Here is a 14,837-nt window from a genome sequence, read left to right as displayed (position 1 = left end):
TAATTTCTAACTCCCCATATAATTCACCTGTTTTGGTGTTTTTTTGTCGCCTGGAATATTGGTCTCCACACCCAATACAAATATTTATGCATTTGCCTGATCCAATCCTCTTGTTTAAAATTCGCAATAGAAGTGAAACAAAAAGTAACGAAATTCACCTACTATTCTCTTTTTTTCTTGTTCGTTTTTTATTTCTGTAAAGGCCAATTCGGGATTTTGATAGAAGGAGGAGGATAAGTGCCCTTTATAAAATTGACTAATATCTGTATCTTTATTTATTTTCAATTTCATTAGTACCCGTTTTTTTCCTAATGGTTAAGAAGACTGCCGCAAGGATGGGGGAAGGATACTGTCTCCGCTGGAAAACTAGAAATATACAACATGTACAGCAGCGTCTCGAAAAATCATCACAAAGGTATGATTTTTTTATACTATTCTAGGCCAAAAACTATCTGAACCATTTCACAAATAAAAACGTCTACAGAATTGCCTCCCCCTTCCCCCAGCAAAAATTCATGAAACTATTTTTGGGGGGAGGTGCTATAAAATATTGGTTTTTAAATGAGCTCACAATTCTTTCCTTTGAAGAGCAAACATCTATTGACAATTTTGCGCAACAACTTTTCCTTAGTTTATATTCTAAAAGAAGAAAGGGATGTCTTTATTGTTCCAAAGACCAGCTTCTCAAGCTACTCCAATTGACAAGTAAAAGTACTTAAAATTTTCTTTATTTTAAAGATGAATAAAACAATTTATCACAGCATAGAACTGCATATATGCTTGAAACAGTCGTAGCAAAGATTCCGAGCGCTAGAATGAGGTAGAATAAAAAAGGAAGCAATCATCACGCAGAAAACAACGGTAAAAATTTACAAATCAAATTATGAACGCAAATTATCAAATATAGTTAAAGCTTTCAATTAATGTCACTGGAACGCTATTCACAATATCTTTGGTCAATTTAAAGCGTCTTTTGAGGTCGAATCATCGTCTGATTCGTCATAGCTTTGGGATAGAGAAAGCTCGCCTAAAGCGGCCCGTTTTTGCTGGACAACACATTTTCTCATGTGTTTTTCCGATGTTGAAGGCCCTGAAAATGGCATGTCACAAAATCTACACTTTAAAACGTCTTTACCGCTTCTTCCGTGGGTTTTCATATGTCGGGTCAACTTACTACTTTGTGCACAAGCGTAAGAGCACATCACACATTTATACGGTTTCTCACCCGTGTGCGATCTTCGATGAACAGTTAAATTGGAACAGTTTTTGAAAATCTTACCACAGTATTCGCACGTATCATTCCTACGAGATTCACGTTTCACAGCATTATGCAATGTTGCAGAAGAGTTACTATTCAAAAGTCCTAAGCTAATATTTTTATAATCTGTCTTGTTGCGTTCAATAAAGTCCATTCCCAAGGGAAACCTTGACATAGTATTGCAAAAATCCTTTGGTTGTGATCGTTGTAGCCAAGCAGTTTGGCTAAAATAATCTAGTTCTTCGGTTTTTGGTTTTTTCATAGCTGGATATGAATTTGCTTCTAAACCCCTTAGGAGTTCAGCGTTAAGGTTTAAATGAGGGAACACTGGGAAAGAGGAAAAGTGCTTATGCTCTTGCTCTTTGGAGAAGTCTTTTCTTTCTTGCTGATTTACCTGTTTTAAAAATTCAGTATAATGTTTGAAGCCAGGGATTCCGAAGCGATCCATTAGCTCGGTAATCGAGTTTGAAGCTGGTTCAGGTCTGCTATCAGGAGTCGATGGAGAAGAAGGGTTTTTTACACTTAGATCTTCAGCTGTTTCATTTCGATCTTCTAGGTTATGTTCATCATCTGAATTTGAATCCACGTCAATCCGACATTCCTCTTCTTTTACCAAATCATTTGCTTCTTTTTTAGTTTCAAACCTCTCATTGTTAGATGATGAACTGCTTAGTGGTGTTCTTACACTTTCAATTACAGCTTCATTTATAGGGGTAGTTTTCGTCATAGCTAGATTTAAGTCAAAGGGAGGAGGGTTTTCTGAAAGTGCACGAATATTTTGGGGATTTAAAGTAGTTGAAAAGTTTCTGTCAAAAGGAAATTGCAGGAAATTGAAAGGATTAGAGTGACCAATCGATAGAGGAGCTGAATGGCCCCATATAACCGAAGGGAAGGACAGTTGGGAAGCTACTTGTGGAATACTCCTTACAGAAGTTTGATTTGCATCTGAACCAACTGAAACTTGAGGTGTAAAGGCTCCAGATATGCTGCCTTGGCCATCTTCTTTCTTTATTACATGTCCAGAAGTTTTATCTTCTGTGTCTTCTATATACAGACAAATGCCATGATCAGTTTGAATGTGCTGGACAAGTCTGTGTGCAGAGGGTAGGTGCTTTTTACAAGTCGAACAGGTGTAGAATGGCAAGCCTAGAAAAGGACACTTTATTACAAAGCTGAACTTTATTTGTCCTACAATATACAGCTTCACTTAACAGAAAACTTTACAACCAGACGTATTGATTTGGTGATAGATACCATACTGCTTCGTTGGGCATATGTATTGGTTTGATTCTTTTTACATAATTCAGAACCGACTGTTATGTGTGTTAGTGTGTATAAGACATTTTTTCAGGGAAGCACGAAGACCTATAGCAACCAATGTTTTACAAGAATATCTGTAACTTATTTGCATAGCGTATGTAAATATATAAGGATGAAAAGTTGTAGAAAAACGTGCATAAAAATTTTATTCTGTTGTGAGTAAAGTCTAAATATAAACAGTTTTCAAATGAGCCAATACTTTTAACTTTTAGAACAACAGAACGCAAGGAAGGCTTATTAATTTATAGTGAACCAAGAGCATATCCAGAATTTTGGTTTAGGAGGGAGGGTATATTTGTCGGGGAGAGGTGGGAGGGTATTTCGAAAAAAATTAAGAAACGCATCAAAGTTATTTTATATGCATTTTTCTTACATTTTTACGAGTCGGAGAAAATTTCGGAAGGAGGGGTTCAAACCCCGCAACCCACCCCTCCCCCTGGATACGGCCTTATAGTAAACCATCTATGAAATAAACACTAAATGAAGAAATGCACACATATTTGGTTCATTATCTTTGCCCACTTCCTGACATGTATTTTGACTAGAATGGATATGACTATTTCCTGCTCTCGATTTACTGTTATCCTCTTTAAGACGATCTTCATATCTTAAACTAGCTTGTGATGTCACATATCTTTTCACCTGGGTCCTTTTCATCACTAAGCTAGGAATTGATTGATCCCTGGCCTACTGACACAGCTGTTGCATCTTTCAAAGTCAAGGGTCATCCCGTCTACAGATGGCCGTAAACATCCCTCGGTGGGGTAAAGGAATCTTCCCAGACGGCCAAGGGTCATGATTGAGGTTGTTTTCTTCCCCGTGTGACACCCCTCTGTTCACAGAGACCTTGTCATATAACATATGACAGATGAGACTAGACCAGCTAGTTGGCTATAATAGGGCTTTGATCGGGTTGCGTGTTTGGCATTCTATTTTGTCATGTTTTTTCCTTGGTGGTAGCTATCCTCAATGACTAAGCGCTTTATGAGTTTAAGCAACTTTAAATTGTACTACCAATTATTGAATGAAAACATTCTCGGGTATGAATGGATATTTTTCTATCCTACCTGAATATTTTCCAGGTAGGATAAAGGACCTAAGTTTCGAACTTGATTAAATCCCAATGCAGTTTATGAAAATGCACCTTTATCGGTGCTTCGAAGAGTTGTTTTAGTTCTTTATCTCTTTGGAGCTCTATTTAGAGGGAGGCATGGGCGCCCATAAGGGTAGGGGGGGGGAGCGGGCGCCCGCGCCCTGGCTGAATGATGCTGCCTTATTTTTATATATCTATTCTGACATTTCGATTATATAGCATTAAAAGTGCCAATTAGAAGAGGTTTGCCCCCCCCTGGAATTCAGCTTATGGGTGCCCATGGGGGGAGTAAGATTTTAACCTTATTAAAAAACATGTCTGTTAGCGGTTGCACCCTAGTCTCCCAAAAGGTGACACCTACGGGCAAAAAAAAAACTTTAAACAAATTGACGAAAGAATTTCTATCCTTTTAAATATATGAATTTAACAAATATCAATTGACTTTGCCACCAAGCAATCTACCATTTACTAAAATCAGTCATCAAATACCGTTCCCACAATTGACACCGTCGGTTCATATATTTTCAATTATATATTGAAAATATACTCAAGGTGCGACTCACTTATTTATTTTTATAACGTGTTATTATCAGACATAAATAATAGTTACATAAAGTCATTGAATGAATTAATGGGGGAAACATCATTGCGTTACTGTGGCACGTTGCCATAACCTGAAATTTATTTAAGGATGTTTATTCTGATTTCAATGGGGGTTTATATAAATAAATTTGAAAGAACTTAATAAAATATATTTATAATGTGTGGTATAGATTTCATACTGAATCGATATTTAAGGAAAGCAATGGCCATCTTGAAGTAGCTTTTTTCGGTGATAAATGTAGCCTGGAGCAATATTGGTTCTTTATCTGAAAATATTACTAGTAATTTTGTTCAGTTGGCTACCTATAACTATTTATTATGGTCGGTATGTATTTATCTGGAGAACTAGCGGTACTTGTTAATTAAACGAAACACTATCAAGAATTACGCTTAGGTTAGGTTAAGTTAGGTTTAAGTATTAGGTTAGGTTAAGTTTAAGTATAGTGGGTCTGCATGTAGCTTGTGTTAACTAAAATTATTCTTCATATATTATAAAGTAAGGATTCTTTTCTAACTTCACGCTGTCCAAATACTTTACCCCCACCCCACCCCTCCCCTAATGTGTAAATATATAACCCAAATTATGGTCACTAGCTGCAGTAACAACTCGATTATTGTTATCGATCCATACCAGCATGCTCACTTTCAAAAGTCCAATGTATTGTATCACCCGTCAGTTGTCATTGTGGCTATAAAACCGGTTTTCTGTAATTATTGAGTGTGTTTCGTTTAATTAACAAGTACCGAACTAGCTAATGGGTAAAAGGATGTAAGGAAACAATCTTGTTTTGTACAGTTATGTTAGAGCAATTCCCCCCAAACTGCCATAACTGTTTGAATGTTTCCTATAATTTTCATATAATTCGCCTGCTTCTTCGCTGTTTGCTCCACTGAAATAAAATCCTAGAGTTATATTTATTGTCAAGCTTATTTGGCTGGCCGCACTGTATCCATAAGAGAAGGTTGGGTCAGGCCGGGTATTTGCTTGCCTTCCTCTACTGGAGAGTCAAAAATACATAAAATGGCAATATTTTTGTAATATTCTGGAATAATCAACAATTTTCTGGCAAAACCCTTTTTTCGCAACCCTCACACTCTAGAACAAATTTTACAGGCTTTTGCATTGTTAGAAAAATTCTACTGTTCCTATGGATGCCCATTTGCGCGCCCAATCTATTATAACTGAGGGTTTTCTTTAATAGTAGTTGAAAATAACAGTAATATATTTTTAATGCATGCATATAGAAACCAAACAGTGTTTTATCTGGGCTTTGGTACTCCGTTGGATGAATGCAATCTTTGTTTATACCAGCAGAAGTTTTCGTGAGAAGTAGAGCCTACACAACACGTTTCGATGGGGACATGTGCTTGAACAAGTTTTGGTTTTATTTATTAGATAACGTGTCTCAAGCAACAAAGTAGTTGAAGCAATAAAATTAACGACATATTTGAAAGAACCTATTTGCACATCAAATGATGAACGAATTTGTCGACCAGCCAAAGCAATAGCAAAACAAAGGATTATTGCCCAATCATCTTGGTAGTTTTCTTTTTCATTGATTGCAACCTGGTTCTTATTTAGTTTCTGTTCTGTCGTTGGCAAGTAAACTTCGAAAGGTTCGATTTTCATTGGTTTCTTTTTCTTTCCTTTCTTTTTTGTTTAGCACTGTGGACGACCCGGCGGAGGTCCTTGTCGAAATATTTGCATATTTCTTCTTCTTCATGATTCGTCACTGGCTGACAAAATCCTTGTTTTTTCACATTTTTTTTATTTTATTTTTCATTTTGTTATTTTCTTTCCTCTCTGAGTTGCATTTGTCATGTATAGCCAGTGTGTTCTAAGAATGTATGGACATATTTTCTGAAGAATAAGTGGAATAAAAATAGAATAGATAACTCCAGAATTTCGGCTGCTTGTAGTAAGTGATATGAAATGAGGATTCGTCTTTGTTTGCATTCCAGTAAGTTAAAATATGGACACTAGGTTTAAGAGATGTAGCAAATGTTTAAATTTGTCCGGTATTGCACACACTAAACATATTTTATTCACAATTGATTGTCTTTATTTAGCTCTTGGTACATGATTCTATATCAGGTTGCGCAACTATTTGGATCAAATTGCATGATGCTTCAGAGAATGTAGTAAGAAGCCCAAAGAATGTCCGCTAATAAAGAAAATCTCTCATGTATGAAAGAGCTATGATGAGACAATTTTTCTTTTGCTGGACATTGAGTGGCTATTTTCAGTGGCAGGGGGAAACCGCAGTGTTCAACCACAAATGAAAAATTAAGCATTGAGCTTATCATAGTCTACGGTGTGGAACCAGCTTTAGATAACAATACTGTTTTACTTCATGGTTGGCTACTGTAGCATCATGGTGACCACGCGTTTAAAGTTTACTGGTCACATGGTAATGAGTTAAATTTTGTGAATATTTTTGCTTCTTGGATCAATGCCTGAGAAGAACAAATAAAACCAATCAAGAAACAACTGTATTCAAAATACTGTAATAAACCAGACGTATAGAAAAACCAGAGTAAGTACGCCCTTTAGCAATGGGCTAAATTGATATGCAAAATGTCACGTTTTCCTATGATACACAATACACCTAACTTTCCTCTGAAGTAGCCTATCCCAGGACATCTACATTGATACAAATCCTCACAACAAACATTAATATGGGCTCTGAAGATAAAAAGAAATTTCCCGTAAAAAAAAATTATGTTCAATATGCAAGCATTACTCGCTCTCAAGGGAAAACTCATTATCTTCAATTTATTATAGCTGGAGACGTATATAGTGAAGAATTTTTGTCTAGTTTTTACTGCAAAAAAAGAAGAAAATATTTTGTGCCACTGAAGTAACAATTGGGACAGTAAATTTTGGCAAAGTCAGATTTCCTTAAAATTTATTATTACTGTATAACTTCAAGTTTGAAGAAAAAATATGGTGACGGTAGTTGTCCAAACGGCGTGATTTTTTTTTTTTTTTTTTTACATTACACCAAATTCTTTTTTCTGTGTATGATACCATGGAGGATCAGAGCTAAAAATTCATAGAGTTAAGGGTAAAACAAAATTTTGAAATTGAGCAGGAGCTCCTAGGTTTGTTGGGAATTTGATATCAAACAGTTCGTGGTAACGAACTGTAAGTAAGGAGCGACCCGGCTCAATGGTAACCGAAACTCTAGAAAACGGGATTTTGATACCAATAGATACATCAAAAGAATAAGATTTTAATACTGATTTCCAATATATAAGTTTCTTCAAGTTTAATCTTACCCATCAAACGTTAAGTACCTCAGAAAATTTGGCTGATATTCGAGAAAAGGGTGAAACACCCCCTAAAAATTATAGAGCCTTAATGCAAATCCTACCATCATATTCAGCGCATCAGAGAACCATACTGCAGGGTTTCAAGCTCCTATCTATAAAAATGTGTAATTTTGCATTTTTTGCCAGAAGAAAGGTCACGGATGCATATTTATTTTTTTTTTTTTTTTTTGTTTTTTCCAGGGGTGATCGTATCGACCCAGTGTTCCTAGAATATCGTGGGTGGGCTCATTGGAACGGAAATTAAAAGTTCTAGTGCCCTTTTTAAGTGACCAAAAAAATGGAGGGCAACTAGGCCCCCTCCAACGCACATTTTTTTCCCAAAGTCATACGATCAAAATTTTGAGATAGCCATTTTGTTCAGCATGGTCGAAAATATGATAACTATGTATTTAAGGATGACTTAATTCCCCGAAGTCCTCGGGGGGAGGGCTGAAAGTTATGAACTTTACCCAATGTTAACACTTGGTATTGGTTATTGGGAAGTATAAAGACGTTTTCAGGGGGGATTTTTTCTGGTAGTAGGGGAGGGGGGTGTGTTGGGGGTTATTTGGGAGGATCTTTCCATGAAGGAACTTTTATGGGGGAAGGGACATTGCTATGAAGGGGGCGCCAGATTTCCCAGCATTCTTTAAAAAAAAGACCAGAAATCAAATTTAAAAAAAAATAAGTTTTTCAACTGAAAGTAAGGAGCAACATCACAACTTAAAACGAACAGAAAATATTACGTATATGATTGGGTTCACCCCCTAGTCAATACCGCCGTCTTTAACCCAAAGATGTTTTAGTACTTTCATAAGAGCTATTTATTCTAATTAACGACCTTTGTGATTAAGGGTCATTTTTAAAGAACAACATTCGAAATTTAGCTTAAAGAGCAAGGTATTGACTAGGGGGCGAATTCCCTAATATACGTATTAAGAATATATGAATATAGAAGTTCGTTACGTAAGTTAATTCGTAAGTTACGTATATTTATTGCTACTAAAAATGTTCGTAAATACAATTAAACAGGTTCCAAGAAAGCTATTCGACCTAATAAAAGTAAAATTAATATGAAAATTTTGTTGTAATTATTCATGTACGGTGAGCAAAATCAAAACCTGTATTAATTCAAAAACGATCAGAAATTAAATTAAAAAAAACAAGTTTTTTTAACTGAAAGTAAGGAACGACGTTAAAACTTAAAACGAATAGAAATTATTTTGTATATGAAAGGGGCTGTCCCCTCCTCAACACCTCGCTCTTTACGTTAAAGTTTGACTTTCTCACAACTCTATTTTTTAAACAATAAAAAAAATTAGCGTAAAGAGCGAGGTGTTGAGGAGGGGACAGCCCCTTTCATATACGGAATAATTTCTGTATTGGTATTTATGTATAGTATTGGTTTTGGTTTATTGGAAAGCCATTTAGCACAAGAAAAGTAAAATTAATATGCAAATTTTGTTTTACTTATTCAGTGACGGTAAAACCAAAATAAAAGCTGCATTAACTAAAAAACGATCAGAAATTAAATAAAAAAAACAAGTTTTTTTAACTGAAAGCAAGGAGCGACATTAAAACTTAAAACGAACAGAAATTACTCCGTATATGAAAGGGGCTGTCCCCTCCTCAAAGCCTCGCTCTTTACGCTAAAGTTTTTTATTGTTTTAAAAAATAAAGTTGTGAGACAGATTCAAACTTTAGCGTAAAGAGCAAGGCTTTGCGGAGAGGAGAGCTCCTTTCATATACGGACTAATTTTGATTCGTTTTAAGTTTTAACGCCGCTCCTTACTTTCATCTAATTTTTTTTTATTTAATTTTTGAACGTTTTTGAATTAATACATGTTTTGATTTTGGCTCACTGAACATGAATAATTATGAATATCTGAATATCTACATGAATACATGAATATCTTCACTATCGAAGAATTATTAATTCCATAACTTAGATAAATATGTAAAATTTAGCTAAGAATATAAGATATAAAATAATTAAATATATTTGAATAAAATTATCTTTTTTCTGATTATCTAGGATACCAAGAGGGACCACTGATAAAAAGAGTTAAGGGTACAACAAACTTTGACAATAAAGAAAGAGCTTTTAGGTCTCCGTCGGGATAAATTAGCTAAAAGTACACGATTTAGGAATAAAATGTAATGTACCATTTATATTTGTGTCATTTTCATGATCTCTTCTTTCATCAGTGCCAGATAAGTTTATCGGTTGCAGTGCAGTCTTCTCTTCTGATGAGTCATTTTCTTTATTGCAAGTGGACGCTTTGTGCTGAATAAATCCAACAATTTCAGCTAAAGGGAAATCTTTCTGGCAAGATCCGCAACGAAGCGAATCTCCTTTAATTTCGCTTTCACCTGAAAAAAACCTTATCTTTAAAAAGTGTATGCAAGTTGATGGTACAGATGTAATTACATCCATGATGGTAGGTTTTATCAGTCCCTTAAATGTCTTTTGACGCGGCCAAAGGCAAACCCAGGATATTGGGGAAACGAAGGCCATATAGAGAAGCTACAACATTTTTATTTTCGGAAGGGGGTGCTTCAGTTTTGGATTGCAACACTGTAACTTTAGCTGTTTTTTCTTTTTTTTTTGTAACGCGATAAATGCACATAATTGGAAGTGGAAATTACATGAAGGTAAACTGCATCTACTTTAAAAATAGGAGGGGGGGAGTATTGGGCACCTCTAAGTTTCACCATTGAATACAGCACACACGATATTACCATTGCTATATTAGCCTACAAACAAAGTTAGTTTCCCATTTGATGTTAGTGCTATCCCGGTTGAACGTTACGCTCCGGCTCTTACCCATTTGAACACATTAACCAAGAGACGCCTTGCTTTTCGCCCTTTTGCGCTTAAAAACGTAAAAATATGATTTGATCTTTACTATTCTACCTTACCACAAACAAGCAAGTAGGTGGGAATTTTTTATGGGCCCTAAATTCGTCAAAATGCCCTAAATAGGAAACTTGTGACCTCTGTTTGAGACAGTATTGAAGATGTAAGAATTTGGATATCTTATGGGGTTTAGGTGTGGCATCAGCATTAAATCTAAATTTCTTTTCATTGACGGACGATAGTAAATTTGTTTTAATTTTTTTTTTACCAACTTAATTTTATTTCCGAATTATCGGGAATAAAATAAAACGGAATTATATGGGGAAATTTTCAGCAGGTTTGGATTTCTCGGGAAACATTTCCACGGGAAGAGGATTTTCGGAAAGATCAGAAAAATGTATAGAAATTAAAAATCTTTTTCAATGAAAGTATGCCAAGGAGAATTTTTCAGACTGAATCCTATGCAGAAGATTTTACGAGAGGGTGGGAATTTGTTTGATATTGACAATTAAAGCCATGTGAGTTTAAAAAAAAATACTATGAACACTCCGCAGTAGCTGGAAGTTGAACCTAGGGGCTGTGCACTGTTCATTCCTGTTTATCGTCTAGTCCAGAGGCGTAATTTCGTCAAAACCCAGGGGGAGGGGAAGTTGGAGCCAATTTACCCAAATCAACTGAAAATGACAGGTAAAATAAAAATGAGCCATATAGTGCCCTAAAGGCAAAGATATATTAAAGAATCTCGTTTCTGTGGATCTTAGTTTTGGCAAGATTTTTCAATAAACTAAAGTTCAGCTGGGGGGGGGCAAACTGGGGTCTGGGCCGTCCAAACTGGGTTCTGAGAGGGGGAGTTGTTTTTTCTGGATTCCTAGCTGATCAAATGCTATGATCTTACCAACAGGTCATGTAAAGTGATCTAACTGTGTGGACCCTAGGGTTGAATTAAGCATATTTTCGGAAATATATTTCACAGTGAGATATTGTGAAATTATAACTGATAAATCAAGACATTCAGGCAATTGCTTGAGGCTGGGGGGAGGGGGGGCAAAATTTACAAAACAATCGAATCGTATAAAATACAAAAAAAAACAAAAACAATAATGACATCTTGATGTGGGTGGGCCTGGTGCCGTCCCCTCTCCTTTTGCCTATTTGCCTACCCGTAGATAATATGCCCTCAACTATAATCAAGACAGCTAAAAAACTAATAGTAAAACGGCTAAAAACAAAATATAGACTTGTCAATCATGCTTTCTGTATGTAAATGTATGATTTACTAATTAGATTGTAATAACAACATGTATGTCTGACATTTTGGCTGTAAGTCCTATTTATCACAACCGTAAATGATTCACTGTCGGATGTCCGAGGTATTTCAATGAATTTCAAAGGCATACCTGGCGAGAAGCTATTAACCAAGGTGAAGCATCGTGTTTCTACAGAGTTTGTGGTCACTCTGAAATTCAATTTTACGGTCTATCGTTAAACCAAATAGCATAAAATAGACAAATGATGTGTCATCAGTCGCGTATTAGTGTATTATAAGAATAAGTTACAGAAACAAAGTATACCTTATAAGGTACACTCAATTTTGTTTTGATAAGTTTTTGCTGCAAGACAGAAACCAGATAAAAAAAATACCGGTAGTTGTGCATTATACCCACTCTTTTATATACTGCTAGTTTGGTTAATGCTAATGAAATAAAATAAAATAGGATGAATAAAGGATAGTTTAGAAATAAATTTGGGCTATATATTCATAAAATTCATATATATATATATATATATATATATATATATATATATATATATATATATATATATATATATATATATATATATATATATATATATATATATATATATATATATATATATATATATATATATATATATATATATATATATATATATATATATATATATATATATATATATATATATATATATTCATGTAATCCATGTCTAATGAAATGGATTACATTTCTTCTCATTCAAGTAAAAAGTCATGGTGTGTCCATTTTTACACTCTTTTGTCTTCGGCAATAACCCCTTAATCTGAAAAAATTCAACTGCCTCTTTTTCTGTCTTTGGCAAATTCCAAATTATAATTTTACCATTCATTTTAGATCACCCGTTTCATAAAACCCGACTCTAACAACTGTTTTATGATCGGGTATCTCTCCCGCATACAATTGCGTTCCAGCCCCTCCTCCCTTAAAAGGCCCTGATGTGGCTCTAGTCTATGTGGATCTCCTTTAAGCTATATCTCCTATATCTTTTCTGATACACTGAATCTGATGGTGTGGTTTTGATTAAGGTTCCTTGACTTTTAGGATGTTTTCCCCCTTCTGTTTCGAAAATCGGGAAAGTTTTCTCGGGCTCGTAGCTTTTGATGGGTAACACTAAACTTAAGTAATCTTATATATTGGAATCAGCCTAATAAGCCGGTTCTTTTGATGTGTCTATTGATATCCAAATTTCACATTTTTGAGTTTATGTTACTATTGAACCGTATCGCTCCTTACTTATAATTCGTTACCATGATCTCTCTGTTAAAAAAAAAGAGAGAGAGAACAAAAAAATTAGAAGCAAGGTTTCACTTCAAGGGCTCAAATTGGAACTTTTGGTGGCACCGATGAATATATTTGGAAAAATGTTGAAAGGCGCATTGAGTAGTATGTTTATCTTTTAGCTAGTTAATTAATTGAAACGTCCCTGAACTTACCACTAAGAGATAGAATAATCCTTTTGAAAGCAGAAACATATTTTATGCTTAAATATTAGAATGGTCAGCAGGGAGGGGTATTCCTGAGCTTCCCCTCCATCCCAGGCAGATTTTGATAGTCAACTATAAATTCGTAATTTTGAATTTAAATCCCTTAGGAAATTAAATTTGTCTACTGTAATATAGTAGTTTCTAAAAAAAGGTTACTTTTAATCCAACCTCTTAGGGGGAAGGGGAAAATTGTTCTCAAAATCTAGGACTCTAAACTCTAAAAAACGGGATTTTGATACCAATAGATACATCAAAAGAATCAGATTTTAATTCTGATTTCAAATATATAAGTTTCATTAAGTTTAATCTTACCCATCAAAAGTTACGTGCCTGAGAAAATTTGGCTGATTTTCGAAAAAAGGGGGAAAGACCCCTAAAAGTTATAGAACCTTAATGAAAATCACACCATCATATTCAGCGTATCAGAGAACCCTACTGTAGAGGTTTAAAGCTCCTATCTACAAAAATGTGTAATTTTCCATTTTTTGCCAGAATAAAGATCACGGATGCGTTTTTATTTGTTTGTTTGTTTTTTTTTTTTTGTGTTTTTTTTTTTCCCAGGGGTGATTGTATAGACCCAGTGGTACAATAATATAGTGGGAGGGCTAATTGGAACGGAAATTAAAAATTATAGTGCCCTTTTTAAGGGACCAAAAAAAATGGAGGGCAACTAGGCCCCCTCCCACGCTCCTTTTTTTCGCAACGTCACCCGATCCAACTTGTGAGATAGCCATGTTGTTCAGCATGGTCGAAAATATGATAAAAATGTCTGTTAGGATGACTTGATCCCCCAAAGTCCCCAGGGGGAGGGCTGAAAGTTATGAACTTTACTCAATGTTAACATATAGGATTGGTTATTGGGAAGTATACAGACTTTTTCAGAGGAGATTTTTTCTGGTAGGTGGGGGAAGGAGAGGGTCAAGGGCTATATGGAAGGATCTTTCCATGAAGGAAGTTTTCATCGGGGAAGGGACATTGCTATGAAGGGGGCGCCGGATTTCCCAGCATTATTAAAGAAAAAGATCAGGAATTAAATAAAAAAAAAATAAGTTTTTCAACTGATCAACGGAGTGTGATTAAGAGGTCATTTTTAAAGAACTGGAAAAAAAATTCGAACTATAGTTTAAAGAGCAGGGTATTGACTAGGGGGCGAACCCCATAATATACGTGTTAAAAATTTATGAATATAGAAGTTCGTTACGTAAGTTAATTCTAAGTTACGTATATTTATTACTAATAAAAACGTTCGTAAATAAAATTAAACAAGTTTCGAGAAAGCCATTTAACCAAATATAATATGCAAATTTTGTTTTAATTATTCATGTACGATGAGCCAAGATCAAAACCTGCATTAATTCAAAAACGTTCAAAAATTAAATAAAAAAAAACAAGTTTTTTTAACTGAAAGTAAGGAACGACGTTAAAACTTAAAACGAACAGAAATTATTCCGTATATGAAAGGGGCTGTCCCCTCCCCAACGCCTCGCTCTTTACGCTAAAGTTTGAATCTGTCTCACAGCTTTATTTTTTAAAACAATAAAAAACTTTAGCGTAAAGAGCGAGGCGCTGAGGAGGGGACAGCCCCTTTCATATACGGAATAATTTCTGT

The 14,837-nt window shown here is 35.0% G+C and overlaps 1 protein-coding gene across 2 annotated transcripts in view; it reads right to left on the bottom strand.

Annotated features, from left to right (window-relative positions):
* Window positions 1–712: 712 nt before the first annotated feature.
* The window catches only part of LOC148950202 (uncharacterized), a 36,676-nt gene continuing 22,551 nt past the window's right edge, over window positions 713–14,837 (bottom strand). For both annotated transcript variants that reach the window (XM_089091508.1, XM_089091507.1), the window contains exons 2-3: window positions 9,756–9,962; window positions 713–2,404 (exon numbers count right to left, since the gene is read on the bottom strand). In XM_089091508.1, coding sequence (XP_088947634.1) covers window positions 957–2,404; window positions 9,756–9,962 — 1,655 coding nt within the window. In that variant the 3' untranslated portion in view covers window positions 713–956. The remainder of the gene's footprint in view (window positions 2,405–9,755; window positions 9,963–14,837) is intronic.

This window comes from Artemia sp. Qi Xiang Cuo, chromosome 7 (genome assembly GCF_049724085.1).
Source record: "Artemia sp. Qi Xiang Cuo chromosome 7, ASM4972408v1, whole genome shotgun sequence".
Lineage (NCBI taxonomy): Eukaryota > Metazoa > Arthropoda > Branchiopoda > Anostraca > Artemiidae > Artemia > Artemia sp. Qi Xiang Cuo.
The sequence above is the reverse complement of the archived record's forward strand: the minus strand, read 5'-3'. Positions and strand labels throughout refer to the sequence as shown.